The 10,158-nt window shown below is 38.4% G+C and overlaps 1 protein-coding gene across 1 annotated transcript; it reads left to right on the forward strand.

The window, feature by feature from the left end:
- Positions 1-2,577: 2,577 nt before the first annotated feature.
- On the forward strand, positions 2,578-4,411 carry LOC122062543. Its single transcript, XM_042626177.1, has one exon. The coding sequence runs from the start codon at positions 2,815-2,817 to the stop codon at positions 4,255-4,257; it is 1,443 nt and encodes a 480-aa protein (XP_042482111.1). The 5' UTR covers positions 2,578-2,814; the 3' UTR covers positions 4,258-4,411.
- The last annotated feature ends 5,747 nt before the right edge of the window (positions 4,412-10,158 follow it).

A 10,158-nucleotide genomic window follows, 5' to 3' on the forward strand; every position in this document is an offset into this window, starting at 1 on the left:
CAAGAAAAGTTTAAATAGACCACACTATTGTTTTGCTTGATGGACTTGAGGCATACTTGTTGCATTTCTTAGTCTATTATTTGTTCAAAGGATACTGTTGATGGCCATGCTGAAGGTGGCCCTTTTGAATGAATCTTGAGATTCTACATCTTTGCTGATGGCAATGTTGAAGGTGGGAGATTAAGGACTTTAGTGTATGCTTCATTATATATGTATTTATTTTTGTTCATATGGGAATGCCCAGATGTAAATCTTGTTCATCCTTATATTTGTACTTAATATATATGACTTATAGCAAAAAATTAATTTTTCAACAACTTTGATTACAAGACTTTTCCTTAATTAAATTTCTGTAAACGCCTAAATGATGTGGTATAAATTAGACTGTATAAGTTGTATTTTGGAGAGGATGCCAAGTTGGAAAAATTCATGCGGTGAATGTTGCCTTTTTCTATTTTATTTCGTTATTTCATATGTAAATAATTTTTATTGGTGTTAGAGGAATAATGGTGAGGGCAGTGCCATAAAGTTTTTTTTTTTATTTTGCTTTTTTGGGGGTTGGGGGGTGTTGGGGGAGAATATGTAAAGACATTGCCATGAAGTTACAAAGAAGAAAGTGAGACCATACTTAAAATTTCAATTGGAGAAGACAATCATTAACCCAAAAGAAATCACCGACGAGTTGAAATCTAGTAATCTATATAAAAGAAAGAAGAGAAAATATTCTCTGAGCCGCTAAGGCAGGGTAACTAGCATCTTGTCTCTCTCCTCTTCACATGAAATGAATGCACTGCCCTCTAATATACGCTGTCATTTTGTTGCATCTCATTAGTGCATTCTCATTTGGCACTTGCTCAAAAATCTCTCCCAAAAAAGAAAACCAGATAAGGGAAAATTCTCAAAATGTTGAGTTATGTTAACCCATGTCTGATATTGAGGTTAGGATAATTATTTATGTTTTATACTAAAGAGCAACTTAGTGCAAAGGTTCCCGCTATTGTGGGGCTAGGAGGGGCATATCTATGTAGCCTTACCCTCTGCTTTGTAGTAGAGTTTGTTTCTAAGTTTCAAACCTGCGATCAACATGTTGAATGGTGGAACTTAATCGTTGTGCCATAGACAACTATGTTTTGCGCTCCAAAAAATAGATTTATATCCAACTTTTCCTCATGTCCATCCCATGGAATATCACACACTGCTTTAGGAAGAGAACTAATCGCAGACTACCTAGCCAAGAAAGCTACAAAAACAGTTGCCTTGAGCACAATGATCAACTTTCCTTTGCGTATATCAGATGAGATTGATGAAATGTCTAGACCATAATTCAAATTATGCTAGGTGTAGATTGATCTCCCTACTAATGGCAATACCAAAAGTGAGATTAAATCCTTTCTCTACGGTGGATTGGGTGTATTCTTTGAATGTTTATGGTGATTGAGTCTATGTTTTTCATTTTTTGGCTGTCTGATCCTTCGGCAGAAAAATAGACAACTGTGTTTTAGATTGGGCTTACAAATCCCTTGTTTTCCATGGTTTTCCTAGGTGAACTTTTTCAATCTCATTAGGCAATTGTTGGTTCTATGATTACTAGGGCTGTTTCATTTTTTTTTTTTATGATTTCATGTTAAGGTTATTTAATAAAGCATATTACAAAATGTTTGGATAAAGGCTTAAACCATTACTTGATAGTCTCATTAGTCCCTATTAAAATGTTTTTGTCCTTACTCCATTAATTTCTAAAGAAGAAAGTTTTCTTTCTAGGAACATGGTGCTTGTGCTAGTGCCTTGGCCAAATGAGAGCGAATGTTTGGGCCTCGACCAAGAGGGGCATAATAGTAATTTTGTACACTCTATATCCTAGCACAAGGGCACGCTCCCAGACAAAAATGCATCCATAATTTCTAGTAACATTTTTGTGGCACATGAGATTTTATATCAGATGCATCACAATAAATGTAACAGTAGTCTGATGGTTCTTAAGCTTGAATCGAGCAAAGCCTATGATAGGGTAGAATGTGACTTAATTTCTTGAGAGTCTATTATTCAAATTGGGTCATGTAGTGTGTTACTACTGTGAAGTTTCATGTTAAAGTTACTAATGAGGTAATTGACATGAAAGGCCTTATCCATCGTGTGTATGACATATTGGCTGCTTTCCACTCCGTGGCTTCATGACCTATGTTTGTATGATGCTATTGGCTTTACACGTCTATCATCACTAAAATCTCTTTTTACCAAAAAAAAAAAAAATTGAAACTATTAACCTTTAAAAGGGGGGGGGGGGGTTTGTAATGGTTCCCTCCTTAATTAGTCCAGGACGACGCCCAGGCCCATTTACTTATCCTGTGAGACAATGGCCACTGAGCGAAGAATGACTCTCTTGACCACTGGCCCCAACTGCCAAGCCCAAAAAAGCCAAGACGCTCTCTCCCTGTAAGGCTGTAACACTCTTATTATTTTATATTTTCCTCCCTTTATTCACACCTTACCTAAACGTATAATTAGAAAAAAATTTGGATTTCAAAATGACACTTATGAACCATATCGTCGTCTTCATAAAATCAAATCGGAGCGTATAGAAGAGCCGTTTTGGCATCCAACGACTAAAATACAGCGAACCCCCAACGTAAAGTTTTTTGTTTCTGTTTTTGTTCCCTCAACGGTCGGAAAACTTACAATACTGAAAAACTCCCTCGCCATTCCTTCCATCGCTCCATCTCAAGCAAGAACTCATCAATCTTCTCTCACTTACCTATTCTTCTTCTTCTTCTTCTTGTTCCATTCTCTCTTCTTGATCATCTAATTGAAGAGAAAATGAGTATTCTTCAATACACGGACGCTATTAATCCCCCAGATCTTCAGGTTTGGAATAATGCCGCCTTTGACAAGGGATATTCAGACAAATCGGCAAATATCAAGGCTTCTTGGTGTTCTTCCCTGCAATCTATCTCCATCAATTGTTCGGATTCACTGGCATCTGACTCCAGCAAAGAAAATTTGAGTCCTGCTTTCGGTAATGGGAATGTTTCTTTAAAATCTCCAACACCCCTTAAGCCCCTGCAACAAAACGAAGCCGCCGGAAGATCACAAGGGAAGCCATTAAAGCTCCTCTTCACAGAGGGTATGCTTCTTCTTTCCCCGACCCCTTCCAAGACCGAAAATGAAGCCACCGGTGATCATAACAAGATCGATACTGAGATCGAACAGATTGAATTGGAGATCAGCCGTTTGACATCCAAATTAGAAGCACTTCGTCTTGAGAAAGCAGAGAAGAATTTGAAAACCATTGAAAGGGGCGGACGGGTAGTTCCTGCAAATTTCGTGGAGGAGAAACAGAGGACAAAGAAATCAGCCACGGCGACAAAGATCAACGAAACTCCAGCAACGATCACGGGTACAAAATTCCGGCGTAGGGGAATCAGTCTTGGTCCATCAGAAATCACCGCCGGCATAAGATCCCGGCAGATGGGTAAGCACGAAATCACACCCATTCAGTCCATACAGAACCGTCGGAAATCGTGCTTTTGGAAGCTTGAAGATATCAAAGAAGATGTGATAAAGCAGAGGAGACAGAGCTTGACTTCAAGCCCGAAATCACGCTTTTCTGTTTCCAAGATCCAAGCTTCCAGACAAGCACTTACGACTGTAGGTTCAAAGAAATCTGCGAAACGAGATGATTCACTCATGTCCTCCATTCAACCCAAAAATCTATTCAAAGAGGGAGAAAAATCTGTCTCCTCCAAGAAACCTCTAAAGCCTGGGAGAATTGTGGCAAGTCGTTACCATCAGACTTCGGCACAGGCTACTGTAAATCCCACAAAACCTGATCAGAGGAAGGGGTTATTGCCTGAAAATGGCAACAACAACAGTAAAAGGTGTGATCAGAAACGGGTCTCAATTGGAACATCACAGGGATCTCAGGATGAACAGGGGAAGAATCTGGCAAACGAAAACCAGTTGAAGAAGCGAGGGGAAACTCCGAGTGACACTGTAACAGATCGGAGGAAGAGTACAGTGAATGGATCGCAACTTTCTGTTCTGAAAATTGCTGATTTGCTTCCGAGGATAAGGACATTACGATGCATTGACGAAAGCCCAAGAGATTCTGGACCTGCCAAGCGGGTATCGGATTTAAATGGGGGAAGATCATATTTCAGTACCGAGGAAACAGAGGTGGAGACATCCATTTGCAAAGCCTTCAATTTTGATGAAGAGGAGGAAGAACAAAATAATGAGATAGAAAGTTCCTTACTCTAATCTATTTTGTTCTTAGTTTTCACATCTGTTTCTACAGTTATGGCGTTTGTGATAAGGTAAGCTTGCTTTTTGCTTCCTCAAACTGGATTGTAAGTTCCTATTTTATTTCCTTTCTATCCTTTTTACTTCCTAATACAATTCTGATGTTTGGTTACTTGGCCCTCTCCTGAAAAATCCGGTCCCTTTCTTCCCCTCCCCCCTCCCTCCTTGTACAATATGGTTGATTCCTTTTCAAGAGAAAATATATAGTCTTTTTTTTATTCATGGTCCAAAAAATAGTCTTTAGTCAGATGATATGAAAGTGCAGAGGCTCCAAAGCTATCACTTTAGGGTTTTTCCTAGCGTCCACAGGAATGAGATCACTTGGACCCACCATTATAGAGAGGGGTATATGGTCAAGTTCATGATTGATGCACTGGTGCCTCTTTTGCTGTGTAAACTACACCCCCAAAACTATATGAAGTTCCAGTTGAAAGATAAGAAGAGGCAAGTGAGTTTTCAAGCCCCAATCTCACAAAGCCAACATTGCAAGATGTGATCTTCATGCTCCACATGTCATATACTTAGTAAATGGACTGAATCACTGACTAGGTTTTTTTTCTTGCGCCAAATGAATAAACTCTTTTCCTGATCAGAAATGGAATAAAATCTCATGCTCATGCATGTTTACACTCGGCATTTTATCTCCAAAGTCATAAACATATATCTAAGAACAATTTCATGATCAAATTCTGGAATGCATGAAGTCACTGACTAGTGTTGGTAATGGTCCAGGCTTTATCAGTCATGGGCCAAGGATGGGCTTAGAGCTTTTATTTTATTTTATTTTATTTTTAGTAGTACATTGTTGTTGGAAAACCAGGTTTTTCAATCCACTCGTACTGTAACAACCTAGTGAGTTAACCTGGAGTCCTGGACAGACCTTGTCCGAGTAAGTTGTGTTTCTTCTACTGTATATATATTGGAAAAAAAAAAAAAAAAAATCATCTGCAGTGAAGCGTAGTGAAGATTTCCAGGGGCAACACATGGCTGAAGGATGATCGACGGGTGGCTGAAGGAAGATCGACGGCTAAGATTGGAGAAGCCCGGAATTGGGATTTCGACCCATCGACCGTGGGCTGATTTTATTAACCCACTGGTATAACCCTGTTTTCACCTACCTTCCCAAATCAATTTTACTTCATTTCTTTCAAGAACTCCAGGAACTTCGTAAGGTACTGAAGAGGGAAATGATGATCATAGACCTTCCACAGATAACTCTCTTAATGGGAATGATCAAAGGAGAAAAGTTGCAGATTTTCATATTGATCTTGCCTGCAGAATAGATAAGACAGAATGTGTAACAGATGTTAAAGAGGTTGCAACCCTGAAGCAAGATTCTAATTATGTAGTAGAACTAGAGGCAAGAGAATCTCCTGGAACCAAGGATGATTTTGACCTGTCAAGTGGAGAAATTAAAAATGGTCATAGAAGAACATGAAGTACGCCAAGCATTGGTTATTAGAAGATTGTAATAGCAGATGACGATGAACGAAGAAAAACATTAATGGAAAGTGATGAATCCAGAACCAAAAGGATTTAAGAATAGATTTAGGAGGGAAAAAGGTGGAGACCATGTCCAAGCAAGAAGGAAATAGGAAGAAGGAGAGAGGAAAACGAAGATGGATTGCTGTTCAGTTGACGACATTTTTTTTTTTTTCTTCTTTTTCTGGGTAGGGTATTTGACGGCTTGAGAAACGAAGGAGGAGAATTTGAAATCGATTGGGGTTAAGGGTTTAAATCAAACCCCGCCCATAAAATCAGCCTGCGTTTGATGGGTTGAAATCCCAATTTTTGGGCTTCTCCAATCCTAGCTATCGATCAGCTAGCCACGTGTTGCCCCCGGAAGCCCTCACTGCATTTCGCCGCAACATTGTTTCACTGCAGACGAATTTTTTCCGTATATATCCCCCCTCTGTTCCATTATTCGATAAAGTGATATGCCTACTCAACAATACCTACTCAAAAAACCAAACATTGCATCTGGTCTGGCTTCAGGATCGGGTCCACATCCTTTGTAGTGGCTTCAATATTACAATGAGCATCCAGGCGGATAGTATCCGGACACACCCCAAGGGGTTCCCAATCGTTAGATGCTCACTGCAACATTGCAGCGGCTGCAGAGGATGTGGAGGGCTTCAGGATCTGCTCTTCATTGTAGGACTGGACTTGATGAAGCGACCTGTGAGGTATGCAAGAGTCCATTTCTCATGTTTATTGGAATGCTCCTTTGCACCTGCCGTATGGTACGGTTTAGTACATTGGGTGTAAATGCTGAGAAACATGCAAAGGGTGGTCTTGTGAATGGATTCAAGATTGGAGTTCCGTTACACATCATGGTAAGATGACTTGCAGTTTGATGACACATTGTTCAATTCTTTGCCAGTTCCGTTGGCTTTCAAGGAACGATTTTGTTTTGGAAGGCGATCTTGGCAGCAGCAAGAAGTGATCTTAACATCATGAAAAGAATCTTAGGATTTTCAATGTGTATTTTCTTTCCAATCAATCTTGAAGTACACCTCTACCACACCACTTCAAGATAAATTGTGATGCAAGCTGGAAACCAAATACCACTACATTTGGACTTGGTTTTGTTATTCAAGATCATCTTAGGCATTATAGATTCACCTCTCTTCTCCATCTACCTTTGATAAACCCATTATTGGAGAAACCACGGTTATTCGGTCATCTTTACTTGAGTCCATATTTGATGGTTTTGATAATTTAATTGTTGAATCGGATAACAAAGATGCTGTTTCCTATCTTTAATGGGGCTCTACATATTCACTAAAGGAAATTCGATATATCTTGGAGGATATCATGCATTTATCTTTATATTTTGTTTCATATAATTTTCTTTTTGTTCCAAGGGAGATTAATTAACAGCATTGCTAACTCCATGGATATGAGGGCTCTACTGATAACGTGTACAACAGTTTGACCAAATTCCGAACTATGGTTACAGAATATGCTACTCCTACCATGAGCTCTACATGTTGAACTTAATAAATTATCTTCTTCCACCATAAAAAAATATTCCTCATTGGTTAAATCCAGAAGGCGATTTAATTCATCAAGCCATAACGTTTCCCCATATCCATCCTTGGGAATACTTGGCAACTGTATCCTACCTTGTTTGTCATCAAAACAAAATGTTTTTTTCTTTCTTGCAGAAAGAAAATGATTAAGGTAAAAACTATGAGTGTCAAGCGGTCGAACCGGGCTAGGGCGGGCCTAGTCGGGCTTGGCCAATTTCTAGGGGTTGACAATCGGGTCAGTCGATCTCAGACTTTAATCAGGCTACCATAAACGGGTCTTAACAGGACTACAAACCTGCTTAACTTTAAACGGGCTTTAAATGAGTCATCTTTAAAATTGTTCTCTTAAATGGGCTTGAAGGGCAATACCTATAAAATGAGGCTATAAATCTCAAAATTGAGATAAAGATTGCTTGGTTTTGCAATTCTATTAAGATGATTGAGATTCTAAAATCATCTTCTGGACAACTTAAAATGGGGCTTCTCAAAGTTGTGGTGAATATCTATATAATATCTCCATTATCCACCTTTAAAATTGAGATTAGTCACTATCTTTATCATAACTCATAATAGTTTAGATTTGGACATTTTACATTTTTAGTGTTAGTAGTTTAGTAACTTTAATTTATGGGTAGTAATATAGTGTGGAAAAAAATGAGGATTTCAATTAGAAAAAAAGGGGTCGGGCTAGGTCGGGCTTAAGGGAGTTGGTTTAGGTCGGGCTAGTAATCAAGCTTAGAATATTCACAAATAACTCCGAGAGCAATCCACAAAAGGGAACTGATTATCTTGGAATTTCCACAAATAACTCTCTTAAGGGGAATGGTCAAAGGAGAAAAGTTGCAAATTTTCATATTGATCTTGCCTGCAGAATAGATAAGTCAGATTGTGTGACAAACTTTAAAGAGGTTGCAACCCTGAAGCAAGATTCTAATTATGTAGTAGAACTAGAAAGAAGAGAATCTCCTGGAACCAAAGATGATTTGACCTTTCAAGTGGAGAAATCAAATGGTCATAGAAAAACATGGAGTACGCCAAGCATTGGTTATTGGAAGATTGTAATAGTAGATGAGGATGATCAAAGAAAAACGTTAGTGGAAAGTGATGAATCTAGAACCAAAGGAAAATGATTTAAGAATAGCTTTAGGAGCGAAAAAGGTGGAGACCATGTCCAAGCTAAAGGAAGGATTTCAACGAGGCAAGAAGGAGAGAGGAGGCACGACGAAAGATCGTTGTCCAGTCGATGGCTTTTTCTATTTTTTTTTTGGTAGGACATTCGGCGGCTTGAGAAAGGAAGGAGAAGAAGTTGAATTTGATTTGGGGTTGAGGGTTTAAATCTGATGGTACCATAATCTGAATTTTTATGAATCAGACGATTCACTGTCAATGCATACGACAACTAACCAATCAGATGATAAGAAACCTATATTAAAGGTCTGATCATTGAACGAAAAGATCCTAGAGATAAAATTAAGACCAACATTAGTTGGTTCCAAGTAAAATTTCGGTCAACTTGACAAAAAATGAGGAGCTTAGATTATGAATTGACTGTTTCTAACTACGATCAGCAGCCTGACGGAAAATGAGGAGTTTGGATTATGAATTGATGGTTTCTAACTACAGTCAACTGGTTGATTGTGACTTTTTATGGTCAATTAACTGATTGTGACTTTTTACGATCAACTGACCGATTTTGACTTTTTACGATCAGCTAACCGATTTTGACTTTTTATGGTCAGCTTGATCGATTGTCAATCAGCATAATTCGTAGAAGCTTGGTTCAGTTCCAAGAAAATTACAAATACGTGGCTTAAGTGGTTAATGCAGTTACAACCAATTACGGGAGTTAATTCCAATAACTACCCCACTTAGGACATAATACATGGATTCCTGCAGTTACAAAACTGCCAAAAGAGTAGTATCTTTCAAATAAAACTATAAAAAGGACCATGGTAGAAGAAAGAGGGTATCATCAACAAATCAAACAAACTCAGACATCAAGTCTATCTTTCATTCTGTTTTTCTTTCATTTCGTTTTTCTTTCTTCTTTTAGACTAGCATTTTCGAAGTCCTTACTTTCTTCAAGTTATGTACTTCATTTCATAGTGTATTGATCATGTCTCTAGTATGTTTAACATCAACAGAAATATAGATCATGTTTCTTGTATGTTTAATATAAACAAAGACAACAGATCTTGTTTCTGGTATATTCAACATCAACAGAGACAGTAGATTGTATTTCTGGTATATTGAATATCAATAGAGATAAGATTACAACAGCATAATACATTTCCCCTTGTCTATGAGTTACCATCATTTGTCTTCATCTTTTTCAATCCCTGTATTACATTTATGCAAAGAACATTAAAAGTCCTTGGAGCAATTGAAGCATGAGGAGTGCTCAAATCTCCTGATTAGAAGTCAAAAACATTCTCTTGAGTCTGGACGACTCTGGTATGCCGGCAATCCTAGTACAAACCTTCTACAGGTTCGGTTGCAGAAGAACTTTTTACGGTCAGTGTATTATAGCAGACAGACCATGCAATTTGTTGCCAACAAAATCAAACCATATGTGTGGGTCATAAAATCAGCCAATGTTTGATGGGTCCAAATCCCAATTTTTGGGCTTCTCTAATCTTGGTTCTCGATCTTCAACCAGACACGTGTTGCCCTCGGAAGCCCTCACAACACTTCACATCAACATTGCTTCACTGCAAACAATTTTTTCTTTTTCATATATGTCCCTCCTTTGTTTCATTATTCGATAAAATGCTATACCCAATAGTCCAAAAACTACATCTGGCCTGGCATCAAGATCTTCTCT

Source organism: Macadamia integrifolia, chromosome 2, assembly GCF_013358625.1.
Source record: "Macadamia integrifolia cultivar HAES 741 chromosome 2, SCU_Mint_v3, whole genome shotgun sequence".
Lineage (NCBI taxonomy): Eukaryota > Viridiplantae > Streptophyta > Magnoliopsida > Proteales > Proteaceae > Macadamia > Macadamia integrifolia.